We start from the raw sequence: 18,714 nt of genomic DNA on the forward strand, positions 1-18,714 counted from the left end.
GAATGCATAGCAGCATCTTGGGCAAGGCACCATGTTTCCTACTAGCTAATTTAGATGAGAATTCAGGACTTTAATCTCGCCCTCCCAACTCTGCCCCCAAAATTTAAAAACAGGAGGTGATCTAGGCCAACTCACCTGGAGGTTCTTTTTACAAACAAGGAATTGGAAGAAAATCATGCCAGAGTGAATGAACTACTTGAGTGCAGCAGAAATATCTTATACCATTGAAATATTAATTATGGCCTGATTTCTTTGGAGGCCAAGCAGCAAGGGACAGACACTGTAAAGAAAAGTGAAGTATCAGTTTTATAGCAAGGGTCCATAAAATTCTATTGTCATATTGATCACATGGGATTAGACTGAGGTTCAATTTCCTGGTAATAGTTTGCTGATGCAAAAAAATGGTAAAACTCCATGCCGACTAAGCCATAGGGACTAGCTTCTGAGGTATGCAAAAAAATAATCTGATAGCTGTAATATGCTTGATGTATGTAACGAATAAGCCAGGAACAAAGTTTATTCTCTCAACTATTGTGTTCTAGAATGAAATTTCTCGTTCAGACTTAAAAACATTTCCAAGTGTTCTAAAATAGACTAGCAAAGCTTAGAGATTTTAAATTTGCAGTTTTGTTTCTGAAAGGGTATGGTTTGAAATTTAACTCATGTTAGCTACAATATATGAGGTTGTTGAATAAAGAGGAATTTTAACTTTATCCCGGATTATAAAGACAATCATTAGAGTATTTTGAGTTTTTTTATTTTTTATTATTTTTTTAAGATTTTATTTATTTGACAGAGAGATCACAAATAGGCAGAGGCAGGCAGCGAGAGAGAGGGGGAAGTAGGCTCCCTGCTGAGCAGAGAGCCTGAGGCGGGCTCCATCCCAGGACCCTGGGATCCTGACCTGAGCTGAAGGCAGAGTCTTAACCCACTGAGCCACCCAGGCGCCCCTTTGAGTTTTTTTAAATTAGAGAAGTATTAAAAAAAATTCTCTACCTTAAAAGTAATCACATTATGTTATATACTTTGTTTCTCCATTCAGTGAGTTAGAATATTGTAAGATGACATGCTCACAAGCTGATAACTTGCTATGAGTTTGACTTTCAAAGTTTAATGAACACTTTGGACTGTGCTGACAATGTAATGTCTTTAAATTCTTTGTACTAAAAGATAGTCACATGTGTTAGAAGTATTGTACTAACTACCATACTAATCGAGATAAATGGAATCGTCAGCAAGTGTGTGTCATCTGCCTGCTGTACACCTCTCTTCCTTGGCAGTATCTCATCTTTTTCTGTTAAATAGCTTTGGAATATTTCTGATTGAATTACCTAAGTTATTAGTAATGGCTTAAATCTCTCAATCAATATGGTGAAACACAAAATATGAATTATTTACATGATATTTTGGTAGTTGTCCAAAAATGTAATTTGAATTGAATGGGTAAAGGGGGTAACAAGGTACAAATTTTCCAGTCATATAAATAAGTCATGGGGATGTCGTGTACAGGATGTTGACGTTACTATATTGCGTATCTGAAAGTTGCTAAGAGAGTAGATCTTAAAAGTTTTTACCACAAGAAAAATAATTTTGTGACTATGATGATGAGTGTTAACTACACTTACTGTGGTGATCATTTCCCAATATATACAAATATCAAGTCCTTACATTATACACCTGAAACTAATAATAATGTTAAATGTCAATTGCACCTCAAAAGAAAATCCCATAATTTTGGTTTTTGGGGTAAATGAAACTGGCAATCGCTAATGATAATGAGACTTCTTTGTTAAAGGTTTTTATGGAATATTTCAAATACAGAACCCATGAAACTCATTCAAGCTTAACATATCTTGTTTTGCCAATTTTGCTTAAGGTTTCTGAAGTTGGTATTTGTCCTTTTCATCATGTTTTTATTTTTACTACGTACATTTTTATAAATATGGGCAGACTTTTAGCTGAAAATCTTTGTTATGGCTATATGATTTCCTGTTCCTTTTTCTCTGGTATTAGTTAGTAAATTTAACCTATTAAGCACTTCGATGGAGGTACTCCCATTCCTTGTCTAGGCTGGACTACTAAGCCAGCCCACTCTGTTGCTGTTGTTTCTCTTTTTCTATTAATAGGAATTGCTTAAGCAGCATTACTTTTTTTTTTTTTTCAACATTTTCAGCTCTCCAGCAATTTAGATGTTAACTATTACCTAACTTTTAAATGTAGCATAATTTTTAAAATGTAATTTTCCCTTGATATATTCATTTTTAAGCTTCTATAAGCAGTTTGACATTTTTGCACTTAAAAGGAGAATCTTAATACATCTATCAATTTGGAAAAGAATTCAACTAATAGCAACCATAGTCACAGGAAAAAACTTCATTAACCCATAACAGGTGGTAATTTGATTAAGATGACAGCTGAATAAGACTTTATAGGTAGTAATTGCTCTGTGATTTATCATTTAGTCTCTGTCTTATTATATGACCCAGGCAGGCAATCCTTTTCCACGCTATGAAATAAAATGCATTTTTAAAGCATTTGTGCTTTCTCTTTTGGATCTGTGCAAATTTTGTACTTCTGTGTTCTTTTTTGCCTTTTTGTTCACCGCAATTTCTCTTTGTATCTTCAAGGAGAGAAATTTCAGCCCATTACTTATGTTTCCTTGGCTTAATGTTGAAATCCAGGGCTTGCCCATGTGACTTAAACCTTAACCTCTCAGATTCTCTCCTTTATCACCTGAGGAGAATGTCAGAAAGAGGGGGACTTAGTCTTTCTTCCCAGACTTTAGCTCAGACCTGCTGCTGCTTCTCGATGAGAGCCTTTATTACAGACTTACCCTGTATCTCTAGGTTAAGGGCTTACACCTGTCCTTTTCTACTCAGAAGTCAGTGCCAACTCAGAGGTTTTCCTGATTTCTGTTTAATGTTTCCTGTCTTAATTTTAAATAACTAGTGGGGCACCTGGGTGGCTCAGTCGGTTGAGCATCTTATTCAGTTTCTGCTCTTGATTTTGGATCAGGTCATGATCTCAGGGTCCTGAGATCAGGCCCTGCATAGATATCCCCACTCAGCAGGAGTCTGCTTGAGTCCCTAAGTCCCTCTTCCCTTTCTAAAAGAAATAGGGGGCACCTGGGTGGCTCAGTCGGTTAAGCGGCTGCCTTCAGCTCAGGTCATGATCCCAGGATCCTGGGATCGAGTCCCACATCGGGCTCCCTGTTCAGCAGAGAGCCTGCTTCCCCCCTCCCCTCTCTCTGTCTGCCACTCTGCCTACTTGTGCTATCTTTGTCAAATAAATAAATAAAATCTTAAAAAAAGAAAAAAAAAGAAAAGAAATAGGGATGCCTGGGTGGCTCATTTGGTTAAGCCTCTGCCTTTGGCTTGGGTCATGATCCCAGGGTCCTGGGATCTAGTCCCGCATGGGGCTCCTTGTGCAGCGGGGAGCCTGCTTGTCCCTCTACCTGCCAGTCTCCCTGCTTGTATGCTCTCTCTGACAAATAAATAAAATCTTTCAAAAAAATAAAAATAAAACATAAAATCTTTAAAGAATATATTTTTAAGTAACTAGCAACCTTTAAAATTTGCCTCCTATATAGAACTTTAGTTTTCAGATCTCTCTTCTTACACAAAACCACTTATTTGAAATGATCAGTATTTCTTCAAAGAAAAAATAAACACCCCCAGGATAGATAAAGAAAAATTATATAAGCAGAAATTTACAAATTTAAAACCAGGGGCAACTGGGTGGCTCAGTTGTTTAGCATCTGCCTTCAGCTCAGGTCATGATCTCAGGGTCCTGGGATCGAGTCCCACATCGGCTCCTTGCTCAGCGGGGAGCCTGCTTCTCCTCTGCCCCTTACCCCACTGCTTGTGCACCCTCTTTCTCTCTCTCTTTATCAAATAAGTAAATCTTAAAAAAAAATTAAGACCAGATTGAAGTGCTTTTTTAACTTGAGATGTATTTCCCATACCATAAAATTTGCTCTTTTATTTAAAGTGTAGAATTCAGTGGTTTGTTTTTTATTTTTAAGATTTTATTTATTTATTTTACAGACAGATCACAAGTAGGCAGAGAGGCAGGCAGACAGAGAGGGGGAAACAGGCTCCCTGCTGAGCAGAGAGCCCGATGTGGGGCCCGATCCTGGGACACTGGGATCATGACCTGAGCCGAAGGCAGAGGCTTTAACCCACTGAGCCACCCAGACACCCCTTCAGTGGTTTTTAGTACATTCACAGAGTTGCATGGTCATCATCAGGCTTACTCCAGAACATTTTCATCACCCCCAAAATAAACCTGGTCCATGTTAATCAATGATGTTAAGCAGTCATTCCCTGTTTCCCTTTCCCCCTAGCCCCTGGAAACAACTAATTTACTTTGTGGATATGCCTATTCTGGAGATTTCACATAAATAGAATCATACAATATCTGGACTTTTGTCCACCTCTTATACTTGGCATAATATTTTCAAGATTCATCCATGTTGTAGCATGAATTAGTACCTAATCCCTTTTTATAACTGAATAATATTCTTTTGGATGCATATACGAATCACATTTTGCTTATCCATTTATCAGCTGATGCACATGTTGGTTGTTTTCTTTCTTTTTTTTTTTGGCTATTAAAATGTTACTGTGAACATTTGTATGTTTTTGTGTAAATAAGTTTTCAATTCTTCTGGGTGTATACTTAGGAGCGGAATTGCTGGGTCATACGGTAACTCTGTATTTAACTTTTTGAGAAACTGTCAAACTGTTTATAAAGCAGCTGTACTTTTTTCCTTTGCCACTTTTCCCACTGCCGATATCTGAGTGCACCCAGTCCTCTACATTCTGGGTCCCAACACTTGGTATTATCCATCTTTGATAATAGCTTTCCTAATGAGTGTAAAGTGATATCTCATTGTCGTTTTGATTTATATTTTCTTTTAACTAATAACTTAATAACTATATTTGAGCATATTATCATGTATTTATTGGCCATTTGTATGTCTTCTTTGGAAAAATGTCTTTCACATTCTTTGCCCATTTTTTAATTGGCTTATTTCAAGTGCTTTTATTACAAGTATTACAATTATTTGGGGGGAAAGAAATATTTGTAAGAATGAATGATAATGAGTAAAATACATGTGGAGAAATGAATGCCATGTAACATACAAAAATATAGCAAAACTGGTTATATGGTGAATTTTACCCCCCCCCCACCATGTATTCTTAAAATGGTGCCAATTTTGTTTATAACTTTAGTGTCCGATTTTAAAACATTGTTATTGCTAGTGATATCTTACTGTATTCTACTTAAGAGTAATATCAGTAAAGTTTGCAGATTTGTTAGCTGTGGTCCTGGCTTAATTATTTGTACTGTTTAGTACACTAGCCACATAATTAAAATGAAAAACTCAGTTGGTCACACTAGCCACATTTTGAATGCCTACCATGTAGGACAATACAAATATTTCCATCATTACAGAAAATTCAGTCGGAGAGTGCTGGTCTAGATTTATTTTATTCTGACATTTCTTACCTAGGCATATTATCACTGGAGTGTAAAAAAATAATTTTTTTATCGGAGTTCTCTTAGAGACTTATCATTTGATACAGAAACGTTAGCAAAGGTGCAGATCACTGTAGTGGGTGGTGATTACAGCTGTTTATATTATTCCTGTTAACACTGTCCTTCACTCCTATGAATTTCATGTGTCTTTGCTGTTTGTAGCAATCTTCTTAAGACCTCTAACGTCATTTGCTGTGTAAAGTTTTTGTTCTTGTTTTCCCCAGAGGGGTCAGATTGACTTCTCTCTTAATGCCTGTTGACCCTTCTGAAATTCTTGATATTCTACTTGCATATAACAGTGTGAAAGAATTGAATTTTGGAGGTTTAGAGTGTACTGGTTTTTACCTGTACATAGGCCAAGTGATTATTTAAAGTGACTTTTCCCAGGGCATCTGGGTGGCTTGGTTGGTTAAGCGTTCAACTCTTGATTTAGGCTCGCGTCATGATCTCAGAGTCCTGAAATCCAGCTCTGTGTCAGGCTCCTTGCTTGGTGTAGAGTCTGCTTAAGATTCTCTATCTCCCTGTCCCTCTTTACCCTTCTACCCAGTGCATGCCTATGTACACATTCTCTCTCTTAAAATAAATAAATAATTAAAACTAAAGTAGCTTTCCCCTCCCGTTGTGAAAATAGTAAATATTCATAGCTAGCTAGGTCCTGAAACTTAGACATTAAAAGTCATCTTTTGGCCCACTTCTAAATCACCAGTGAAGCTGTCTCTCCTAGTATATGCTGAGGAAAATCAGTATTTTTGATTTGGAGAAGTTGGTATCTTTTGAAAAGTTGAGGTTAAGTGTTAGGGACCTAATCATAGGTTTTGTCCAGTTCTCATGGTGGAGTTAGTTTTTAACCTCAGCCACCTGTTCTGTTCTTTGTTAATACATTTTTCTTGAAGCCTCACTAATTTCTAGTGCCATTTTGAGAACTCTTGATCCTTTCTCTCCTTTTTCCTTTCTGTGTTACAGTTTGTTCTTCCTTTCATATGTTTTTGTTTTTGTCATTTTCCTCTCATGATGTCCTTAAATTGTTGAGGTTTGTATCTTCTACTTGCAACCTGATCTCTATCATTTCATATAAATTTTTTGAGTCAGTAGAGCCACCTGGAGATTAATTAGCTCTGGCTGGACATTAGTGACATAATATGTAATACAAACTGTTAACGTAGCAGGTTGGGAAAAAAGTAATGTTTTGTGCATTGAGATGGTGTTTGGGGAACCTACAATCTAGAAGAGTGATTTTTGCTTATTTAATTGTTGATTATGTTGGTTGTACTTTCAACATTTTTAAAGCCCTTAACATTAAAAATAACTGATAGTTTTTATTAAAGTTAATTATTGCTTTTAGCTCTTGAATTTATTAACGTCTTATTAAAACCAACTGAATTTGGAATTAGATTGTACTCTAATAATATGTATAAATTAGAGGAGAAGTTAACAGATAATTTGAAAAGTGTTACTTTTCTGCAAAGTATTTTAAAGCTAGTAAAATTTATTGTCTGCGAGTTTAGGTTTTATTTTCTCATCTTTTGCCAGTCTGACTAATGAGTCTGTACAGGGTGTATGTGAACATTAAAAAGTTAGGCATACCAGCATGAATAAATACACATTTATTTTCCAGATCTTTTGATTCTGGACTAACTGCATCAATTCTACTACTTGACTGAGAATTGAGGCATCGAGGTTCTGCTGTTTGAACTATCCATTGCTTTCCTGATTTAGTAAATGTGTTAGAGATGTTTCTAGTTCAAGGTTAGTGTTCCTTAATATATATGTTGTCTGTTCTTAGGAAGAATGCCTTCCTTTGCACACTCATATACACATAAATGCCTTTCCCAAGGGAAGACTTTACCTATTGAGGCCTCTGGTGCATTTCTTGTGATGAAGATGATCACAATTGAACTTTATTCCAAATAGCATTTTAGAAAGTTGTAATAGATGGACTTTTTTCCATTAAGTAGGTTGTTACCCATGAACCTATTTGGGTTTTTTTGTTTTGTTTTGTTCTGTTTTTTAATATTTTTAAAAAGATTTATTTGTTTATGTATTTTAGAAAGTGAGTGAGCTGGGGAAGGGGCAGAGGGAGAGCGAGACTCCCAAGCAGACTACCTGCAGCGCACAGAGCCCTTCCTGGGGCTCTCTCTGATGACCCTGAGATCATGACCTGAGCTGAAACCAAGAGTCAGACACTTCATTGACTGAGGTTCTGTAAACACTGCTAATAAGTGGGGTGCCAGCAGAGCCACATGCGAACTTCTTAGAAGGGAGTGCTTACAGTAGGAAAGTTCTGTAGTAGCAATCAGAATGAAAGATATGAAGATATTGTTACTAAACCATTCCCCTTAGCATCCTGATATCTCACCTCAGTGCACCTCACTTGTTGTCCCCAAGTGCCAGATCTCTAAATAAGAAGGGAAAAAACTGCCATTTGATTAGGTCACTTAAGACTGAAAGCCTGACTGTAACCTACAAAACCTTGTGTGACCTGCCTTCCCCAATGAGCAGAGATTCCAAACAAGTCCAGATTTCCAGCTTCTCTTCAAATAACAGTCATTGCTTATTGAGTGCTGACTATATGACAGGAACTATTCTAAGTGTTTTATGTGAATTAATTCATTTAATCCTTACAACCATCCTTTAAGCCAGGTATTATTAGCTCTGTTTCACAGAAGAGAACATAGAAATGCAAACAGTGAAGTATGTCATCTAGACATACACAGCTGGGAGGTGACACAGCAGGAATTTTAGTCCACACCACTTTATCCTAAAAGCCATGCTCATAACACTTGCTGTGCTGAGATAGGCCTTTAGTGTAACCCGTATCGCTACTGTTCATAATTTCACTTGACTGAAGTCTGTTTTTCCTACAAGACTGTAAGTTCCATGAAGGAAAAATTACATCTTTTCTCCCTTTACCATTGTTTTTAGAGCTCTTTACAAGCATTGTACTAGGTGGTCCATGTATATTTGTCAAATGAATAAATGAAAGTGACTTGACGTGACCCATTACTGAGCTTGAACATGAGACTCAGTCCTTCTGTAAGAAAAATTATTTAATTCTTTAGTTCATTATCATCTGTAAAATCGTAAAATGATACTGAAATTTCTGTAAAGCATGTTGAATTTTAATACAAAAAATGTGTAACTTCATATTGGCCAAAGATTTGCTTTTGTTGTTTTGTTTTGGGTTTTTTTCTGTTGTTTTTTTAAAAAAAGATTATTTATTTACGACAGAGAGATAGAGAGCATGAACAGGGAGGAGGGGCAGAGGGAAGAGAGATAAGCAGACTCCCTTCTGAGCATGGAAACTGTGGGGCCCAGTCCTTGGATTTCAGGATCATGACCTGAGCTGAGGCAGATGCTTAGCTTACTTAGCCATCCAGGCCCCTCTGTAGTTTTGTTTTGATCACAAGTATGAGAATAGGTATTAGCTTATGTTCAGTTCTGTCCATCAGTAATGTCAATAATTAAAATATGCTGGCATATGTAATCTAAGGTTATGTTTAGAGTAAGTTATTTTAATCTATTTAAAACATAACAGCATTTATATTTTGTTACAGAAAGAAAATGTACATTTTTACTTGAGTCCCATTGAGTTTTTTATTTCTAGTTGAATCTATATAATCACTAATAGTAGAGTTCAAACTAAAAGAATTACAAAAATGGAATTTGCTAAGGAAAATTGTATTTTGTAACATTTAATTTATAATTATGGTAAAATTATTTTGGAGATGGTTGGCAGCTCAATTTCTCAATTCTTTTGTGATAGGCCATAATTAAACTAGTTTCTTCCTATTTGAATATGTAGGTATGATATAAGAAGAAAATGTAAAAAAAAGAAAATGTTATTAAGTTATATGAAGTATGGAGAAAATACTGTATCATAAAAAGTAGGATTTTTTTCTTTGAGGTTATTATTAAAGTAATAAATGATGAAGTTGAGAAACTTAAGCAAAATATGGCTGAATCTTCCATTGTATCAAATCTTACAGTTTTTTTAAAAACTAATACTTTCACAGCAATGTCAAACTGAGTTTTAGATGAAATGGAAGAGTGAAGGACAAAGTTTTAAATAAGATTCATAAGCCCTGCAGATCTCCAGCAGATTTCTGAGCAGTGTCTCAGTTTACTAAAAGTAGTGTAGGATCAAATAAAATGTGGAATTTAGAACCAAGTGGCCCTGTTCTAATCCAACTCTTCTTGGCTAAATCATAAAGTAGAGAATTTATTAAATAAAGCAAAATAAACTAATACCTGCTATATGGCAAGACCAATTTGGGAAGTGATCTGTGTAAACACTTGAAAGATGCACCCCGAGTATCACCAGCAACACATCATTGTCATGAAGTATAGGGTAACAGTGATTGAAAGTCAGTCTTTTTTCTTGGGATGGTTCGTCTTTTTTTTTTTTTTTTTTTTAAGACTTTTTATTTATTTATTTATTTGATAGACAGAGATCACAAGTAGGCAGAGAGGCACACAGAGAGAGAGAGAGGAAGGAAAGCAGGCTCTCCGCCGAGCAGAGAGCCCAATGCGGGGCTTGATCCCAGAACCCTGGGATCATCACCTGAGCCGAAGGCAGAGGCTTTAACCCACTGAGCCACCCAGCGCCCTGGGATGGTCCGTCTTGAGCATGAACAACCCAGGGCTGGATTAGAGACAGTAAAATGTGTGACTCCAATGACATTCTTTGTAGGTTGAATAAGACTTTGGGGACTGGTCATTTTAGTCATGGCTGTGCATGTGAAGAATGGTTTTTGTCAGAATTAAAGTTAACATTTTAAACTCAAAGAAAAGTATATTCTTTGTAACTTGTATGTAACTCATATGCTTCATCTTCATGTACTTGCTTCCAGCACTAAGATAGATTCTTTATGAATGTTACGTCAACCTTATACCTTATATAAGGTATAACTATAAAGAAGTGTGGGACAGAGAAGTGGCCAGAGCATGGAGTTTATCACAAAATAATTGAACCTTTGGTGATATCAGCACTAGCCTCTCAACTTTGTGTGTTAGTTAAAAACAGTTGCAAGTAACATAGTGGAGCCTTAAGGGCATATGTAAATAGGATGTTTTCAACTGGCACAAAGCTCTTTTAAAATTGCATTTTTGATGCACCTAGTTGGCTCTGTTGGTTAAGCTTCTGACTCTTGGTTTCAGCTCAAGTCATGATCCCAGGGTTATGGGACTTGGCCCCACATTGGGCTCCAGCTTCATTGTGGAGTTTGTTTCATATCCTCTCTTCTCACCCCCCTGCTCCTCCCCCTGCACACTTGTTCATGCTCTCTCTCTCTCTCCCAAATAAAAATAAAACTTTTTTTAAAAAACACCAAATTGCTTTTGTATAAACCAAACAGTGCTTCTGTATATTTTCTAATTTACCAGTTGTCTTAACTATAATCTTTGGAAATGTGTAATAATAATATCATACATGTTTTAAACACCAGGAAGCAGACTAAGAAAGATCTCTGACTTGCCTAGGCTCTTGCAACTAGTAAGTAATAGACTCAGAATACAAACCTTAGTTTTCTGTTACTAAAAATAAAAAGCCTCTGTAACCATGCTGTTCCTCTGAGTTAATGTGGGCTATGTCATATATAGAAAGAACCCATTGTTCAAGTTACATTTTAATAGACTTGTGCTGAAAGAACTTAAATGTTAGAATAGTTTCTGCAGGAGTACCTGGGTGGCTTAGTCAGTTGAATGACCAGCTTTTGGTTTCAGCTCAGGTCATGATCTCAGGGTCCTGGGGTTGAGCCCTGTTTCTGGCTCTGCACTCACTGTGGAGTCTGCTTGAGATTCTCTCTCTCCTTCACCCTCTGCCCCTCTCCCCCACTCATGCTCACACTCTCTTTATAAAATAAATAATGAAATAAATATTTAGTTTCTACAACTATTCTTTTTATTCCACACTTTTTCTTTAATTTTTTTTTTAAGATTTATTTATTTATTAGGAGGGCGATGGGCAGAGGGGAAGAATCTTCAGTCAGAGTCCCTGCTGACACTGAGCCCGATGGAGGTCTCATCTCAGGACTCATGAGATCATGACCTGAGCAGAAATCAAGAGTCTGACACTTAACTGACTGAGCCAACCAGGCTCCCCAGACACTTTTTTCTTTATATAATTTTGATTGCCGAATAAGGACATTGTATTCTACCACTGCCATACGCAGCCCTGGCCGAAAGGTCTTAAGTCTTTATTTGGCAGATGTTTGTGTCTTGTAAGAACAGCTCTTTTGGGAATAAATATGATGATGAAATATGCAAAATAAATTAAGTAGAGAACTCCTGCTAGGTGCCTAAATCATTACAGGAAATGTTAATTTGTTTCTTCAGTTACAGAATGATTCACTTCTGAATTCTTCCGTAGGATATGACCATAATCTAGGTTAGACCCTCCACTTTTTTCAGTTTCTTCCCTATATACCCACAACTTTATCACTGCCACGTATTGAATTATTTCTAACCATTGTCTGGGTGATCCTACAGATTTCTGTACACATGCACTCCAAATCAAATTTTACATTCTAATGAAACCAAGTTATAAAAATAAAAAGTTGGTGAGGGAAGGTTATAAGATGCAAATAGGGTATAAACTTTAAAAAATGTAAAAAATCTAAATTTAACAAATATTTGTTGTGCTGGGAGCATCCTCTTCCTTAACACTCACTAGCACATGCTATCCCTACTAAAATTCCTTTGCTTTTTCTTCATTCCCCACAGAGATGAATCTTCATTTGGTCTTACTCTGATTACTGAGGCTTTTCCAAAAATGGTGCCTTGCTGAATTCACTTAATCTACTGTGTGTTCTTTCCTTTTTTCCCATATCACTTATATTGTTTTGCCACTTATAAAGAAGGTGAGGAAGCATTCACAAAGAAAAAGGGGTCATCCCCAACCCTGTCTTGACTCTGGTACTTACTTACCTAACTTATATGTGGTTATCCCTATATGGTAATATATGGTAGACAGTTCTTAAGATAGCCTCCATTGATACGGAATGCATGCCTCTGTGTAATCCCCCTTGCTCATGGCCTGAATTTATTATTCAGTTCTTATGAATAGAATATTCCTTAGCATGATGGAATTTCACTTCGAAGAACTGCGGTATTATCAATATTGTGATTCTTGATACCTTTGGTGAAAAAACTTCCAGTCCACTCCTGAGTCAGGGAAAGTACAAGGCCCTTGACTGCTTAAAAAGAGCTATCCAAGAGTTATCTGGAAATAGATAGGAGCAGGTGAGCGAGGCACTAGGCCTTCAAAAGTAGGCTTGTCTTCATTTCTGTTGGCTACCTTCATGGTCTGGGAGAAAGCGTTACATCTCTCTGAGCCACTATTTTTTCCTCTCTTCAGTGGGAGGGAGTTAAACTTGAGAGTTTTTTTTTTGTTTTTAAAGATTTTATTTATTTATTTATTTGACAGACAGAGTTCACAAGTAGGCAGAGAGGCAGGCAGAGAGAGAGAGAGGGAAGCAGGCTCCCTGCTGAGCAGAGAGCCCGATGCGGGACTCGATCCCAGGAACCTGAGATCATGACCTGAGCCGAAGGCAGCGGCTTAACCCACTGAGCCACCCAGGCACCCTAAACTTGAGAGTTTTGAGAGAGTTTCTACTCACTGCATTTAAGCCTGTTATCCATGTAATTTACAAAATTTTCTTGCCACTTGGAATCTGTGGAAATAATTTTTCAAGCTATGTCTATCAAAGCAAACAGAAGTATATATGTTAAAAATATAATTGTGTCCAGCAAAACTTTAACAAGAAAAGGGCATTGAGGTGAGTGGAATCTGGCTTTCTCAGGTCTAGCTTGTGCTGGCGAGCTCTAAAACTCTCCTTACAGTCCTACCACTTCCCCCAGAGAAAGCAACTAGGAGTATAAATCCTGTTTCTTTAACTCCTGGTCATTAAGGATTAACGGCGGGAAATCTTATTCTCAAATTGTGTTTTTAAATGGACACGTTAAGTGATACTAGATCAAACAGTTGGATTTACTTCAAATATGGTCAGTTTAAGGGTATTTAAATCATTAATGCCAGATGGCATCTACCTAGGATATTTGAGGGGATCTAGGACATTAGTTGTTCACCTTTCTTTCTGTCTAGGCTTCTGGTACCTTTGTGATGATAGACATGGTTACCAAATCAAATTTTAAAAAACTCTGGAGGGAAAGCAAATGTGAAAAGACAAGGAAAAACATTGGGTGCCTGGGTGGTTTAGTTGGTTAAGGGGCTACTTTCAGCTCAGGTCATGGTCCCAGGATCCTGGGGTGGAGAACAGTGGGCTCCCTGCACAGCAGGGAGTCTGCCTCCCCTCCATGCTCTCTTGCTCGCTCGCTCTCTCTCAAATAAATTAATAAAATCTTAAAAAAAAAAAACAAGGAAAACATTTATTAGAGTTTTTTGAGGGGGTTAAAATATACATAAGTGAAGTGTATGCATTTTTTCTAAATTTTCAAAAACCTATAACAAGTATCTGTCTTTTTTTAAGTAGGCCCCATACCCAGTGTGGAGCTTGACCTCAGGACTGTGAGATCAAGAGTTTCATGCTCTACCCACTGAGCCAAGCAGTTGCACCCAAATTTCTGCCTTTAATGGCTGTTTATAAAAATTGCTATTAGGCTTTAAATGATGATAATAGCTTATTTTCCTAGATGATTGAAATTTGGAAATGGGAAATAACAAGTTGGAATACTGAGGCATTTTTCCTGGAGAAAGAAGTACGAATAGCAGTGTTCCCTAGGAGGAACATGGGCAGGGAATGGTTTTTAACATCTATCTTATCTGTCTGGAAGAGGGCACGAGTTTTTTGGTTTTCAGTAGTGGATACCCTAGAAGACTAGTGAAACTGCCTTCATTTGTTTTTCTTACTTCTATTTGTTATCTGTACTTCATTTGCATTGCTAATTTTTATTTTGTACAAATTGGACTGAAATGAGAGTTGAGTTGTTCATACATTTCAGTTGATGACAATTTGTCATCATTGGTCTGGCCCAAGTCAATGTTTTATTTATTCCCTGTTAACTATCTCCTACATATACCCCCCACTCCACAACCACTTGTTCTAGGGTGTTTAGTGTGCAGCTTTTTGTTTGTATGTACTCTTGGTGTAATGTATATTTTATATTATGTAAATTGTTACATAAATGGTATTATTCTCATTTAGTTAATGTTTCACTCAGCATTTTCATTTAAAGAGCTGTCCCTGGGCCTGTGTGAATATTAGCTTCTTGGTTCCACAGTTGAATATTTCATGATATACGTTCATCTAGTTTTACCTCTCTACTACTTCAGTGATAGGGATGTAGACTGCTTCCACCTCCCCATCATCATGAAGTGGGATTCATGCTCCCTAGAACATTAGTACCCTAGAATTAATATGACAATTTCTTTTGGAGCTATGCTGATCACTTTGTACTTTTTAATCTGCATTGGCAGTGCCTGACGGTCTCCAGGATGGCTGCGTCTGTCTATATATCCCCACACCCCACCAACACTTGGTGAGGTACAGCTTTCTAATTTCTGCCAGTCTATCAGATATATAATAACCTCATTCTTAGTTTGAATTTCTCTGACTACTTGTGAACTTCATCATATGTTCATCTGCTTGTTGTCTCTTTTAATATTCTCTTACATAATTTTTTAATTTATAGATTTTGCTCGCTTTTCTGTTGGGATTCCTATCTTCTTATGTTGATTTGAGGGACATTGTCATATTCTGGATATTAGTCCCTTATCAGGGCATTGTGAAAATCTTCTAATCTCACATCTGCCTGTAAACTTTGTCCGTTGAAAAGAAATAATTAAAATATGCTATCAAAATTGGGGGGTGTCACTTCTTTTTTTTTTTTTTTTTGGCCTTATGGCAGGTAGGTACTAAATCCTTCCCTGCCTCTAGGTTTCAAGATGTTCTCCAACATTTTCTTCTATTATTGTTTTACATTTCATAATTTGGCTTTCCCTCATCTGGAGTTTGCCTCATGTCATGGCCCTGATTAAAAGCCTTCAAGTGGTCTAAGTTGCCTATGTAGTTAAATCAGAACACTCAGAGGGCATAGGAAAGCCCCTCAACATTAGTCTCATATCTTTTCTCCCATTAAGATGTGCCTATACTGCCTCTTATTCACCCTTGTATTACAAGTACACAAAATCTGATGTTTTCTAAAATGTTCTGCAACAGAAAAGTGAGCATTGTGACATAATTCAAAAATATTTTCCCTATTTTAGTCATTTTAGGTGAGCCTGAGTGCCTCAGTTGGTTAAGCATCTGCCTTTGGCTCAGGTCATAATCTCAAGGTCCTGGGATCGAGCCCCATGTTGGGATCCTTGCCCAGTGGGGAGCCTGCTTCTCCTTGTCTTTCTGCCCTTTCTCACCACTCATGCACACTTGTGTGCTCTCTCTCTCTGTCTCAAATAAATAAATAAAATCTTTTAAAAAATCATTTTTTAGTGTTTAGGAGGTGTTTATTTTGTTAATTTTTAAACAGAAATACTTCTTTTTAAATTATACAAGGTAGTGCATTCTTATTATTTCAGGAGTCAAACAATATAGAATAGTGCAGAGTAGGAAATGAAAAATTCTGAACACCAATCCTTTCAACAAACTCTTCTCTTTATACACAGTCATGGAGGGTAGAGGGCCAGGGAGGGATGTCAGAAGTTCTAACGCCCAGGCCATGTTCCAGACCAGATAAACCAGAACTGCTGGGGGTGCAACCCGGGTATTGGTATTTTTAATAGATCCCTGAATGACTCTAATATGTAGCCAGTGTTAGATATACAAAACTTCTTACAACATAATTCTTATAACACTTAAAAAATCAAAATGGGTCATACCAAACATACTGTTCAGCATCCTGTTTTGTTTTTTTGTTTTGTTTTGTTTTTTTGTTTTGTTTTGTTTTTGTTTTTGTTTTGTTTTGTTTTTGTTTTTGTTTTGTTTTGTTTTTCAGAAGAACTTGCTAAGTGAGATTTAAAACCCTACCTTCAGGTTAAAATTTGAACCATAATGAAAAACTATTTTGAACATGTTATCAAGTATACCAGCCCTGTTAATCAACTTGAATAGCATTATGGAGTAATTATTTTAAAGTGGTTAAGTATTCTTGTGAATAATGGTAACTTTTGACTTACACAGTAGTAGTAATAGTAGGCTCTTCCCTTTTTACATTAGAATTCAGAGATTGTCAACACCCATAATGAATGGCCAAACTTCTTTTGGGTTCTTTGTTTTTATTGTGCCAAATGGCAGAATATAATCAGTCACTGAGTAGGAACCAAGATTTATAAAAATTAAAAGCCCCCCCCCAAAAAAAACTTACTCAGTCTTGTCTTTTTTGTTTGTTTTTGTTTTGTTTTTTTACCTGGGATAACGTCTTTTCTCTTATCCTTACTCACTTCCTTTCCACTGTCTTGCTTTAAACATCTCTCCCCAGATTTTAACAGCCAGACACTTGCCTTTACCTCCTGAGAACTGGCCTGGGCTTCCTGTTAATTCTCACAGCCGAGTGCCTGATGCTTACCCCTCTTCCTCCATCTCTTTTCTCTGCTCAGCTCCTGCAGCTCCGCTCCAACGTTGCTCCAACTTTGCTCAAGAAGATTCTGTGATCTCCTAACTGAGGTTTTTAATGCTTCATCTTGAGCAGCAGCATTTGGTTCTATTGACTTCCCACTTCCTGGTGACATTTCTTATCTTCCTTGCCTGTTAGGATACTTTTTTATTTTCCTCTGTCTTCTTTTATCTTTCCAACTCCTATTTATTTATTTGCTTATTTATTTATTTATTTAAGATTTTATTTATTTGAGAGAAGAAGAGTGTTGGGGGGTGTGGGGGGCAGAGGGAGAGGAAGAGAGAATCCTAAGCAGACTCCCCGCTGAGCCTGGAGCGTGACTCAGATTTCCATCCCAGGAGCCTGAAATCATGACCTGAGCCAAAATCAAGAGTCTGCTGCTTAACCATCTGGGCCACCCTCCAACTCCTGTTTCTTAGAAGGTTCCATTTCTTTTTTTTTTTTAAGATTTTATTTATTTGACAGAGAGATCACAAGCAGGCAGAGAGGCAGGCAGAGAGAGAGGAGGAAGCAGGCTCCCCGATGAGCAGAGAGCCCGATGCGGAGCTCGATCCCAGGACTCCGAGATCATGACCTGAGCCGAAGGCAGTGGCTTAACCCACTGAGCCACCCAGGCGCCCAGAAGGTTCCATTTCTTGTTGACTACTTTTCTCCCACTTGTTTCTTGTTACCTTTTTTTTTTCTTTTTAAAAAAGTGTTCCACGTGTTTACAGTAAAAAATATGGAAAATTCTTAAAAGGTAGACTAACAAATATAAGACCATTTAAAAATAACCTTTTGGTTTAGGTTGTTTATGAAAAATAGGATCATGCTGCATACGCAGTTTTTATACATAACCTTTATTTCCTTCCTACTCAATAATATATATTTACCAACCTGTTTTGTTTTTTTTTGTTGTTGTTAAAGATTTTGTTTATTTATTTGACCGAGAGAGTTCACAAGTAGACAGAGAGGCAGGCAGAGAGAGAGGAGGAAGCAGGCTCCCTGCTGAGCAGAGAGCCCGATGCGGGACTCGATCCCAAGACCCTGAGATCATGACCTGAGCCGAAGGCAGCGGCTTAACCCACTGAGCCACCCAGGCGCCCCCAACCTGTTTGTTTTTAATGCTGGATACAGTTTCAACTTTTTTTTTTTTTTCTTTTAAGATTTTACTTATTTGTCAGAGCAAGAGACAGAGAGAGAGAGAGAGCATCCACATGCACAAGGTTGGGGAGCAGGAAGCAGAGGGAGAAGCAGGCTCCTCACTGAGCAGGGAGTCTGATGTGGGGCTCTATCCCAGGACCCTGGGATCATGACCTGAACTGAAGGCAGATACTTAACCAACTGAGCCACCCAGACACCCCAGTGTTTGAACTTTTAAAAATTCTTTTAAATTAATAATAATACTGAAAAGCATGTAATAAATTAGATTAATCCTCTTGCCTTATTCTTTTCCCCAGAGGCATACTTTCAATTATTTTAGCTGCTTTTCCTGATATTTATCTCCTAGTTTGTAAATAATGTGGTTATACTATTTCTTGAATCATTAATATTGGACATTATCTGTTTACTTATTTTTTTCAAGATTTTATTTTTATCCATTTGAGAGAGAGAGAGCACGAGTGA

At 37.2% G+C, this 18,714-nt stretch overlaps 1 protein-coding gene across 9 annotated transcripts in view; it reads left to right on the top strand.

Annotated features, from left to right (window-relative positions):
- The window catches only part of PKP4 (plakophilin 4), a 247,115-nt gene that overhangs the window by 24,725 nt on the left and 203,676 nt on the right, over window positions 1–18,714 (top strand). For 7 of the 9 annotated variants that reach the window (XM_047721815.1, XM_047721821.1, XM_047721816.1 and 4 more), the window contains exon 2: window positions 7,160–7,290. The exons of the other annotated variants lie outside the window; for them this stretch is intronic. In XM_047721815.1, coding sequence (XP_047577771.1) covers window positions 7,275–7,290 — 16 coding nt within the window. In that variant the 5' untranslated portion in view covers window positions 7,160–7,274. The remainder of the gene's footprint in view (window positions 1–7,159; window positions 7,291–18,714) is intronic. 9 annotated transcript variants of the gene reach the window in all.

This window comes from Lutra lutra, chromosome 3 (genome assembly GCF_902655055.1).
Source record: "Lutra lutra chromosome 3, mLutLut1.2, whole genome shotgun sequence".
NCBI lineage: Eukaryota > Metazoa > Chordata > Mammalia > Carnivora > Mustelidae > Lutra > Lutra lutra.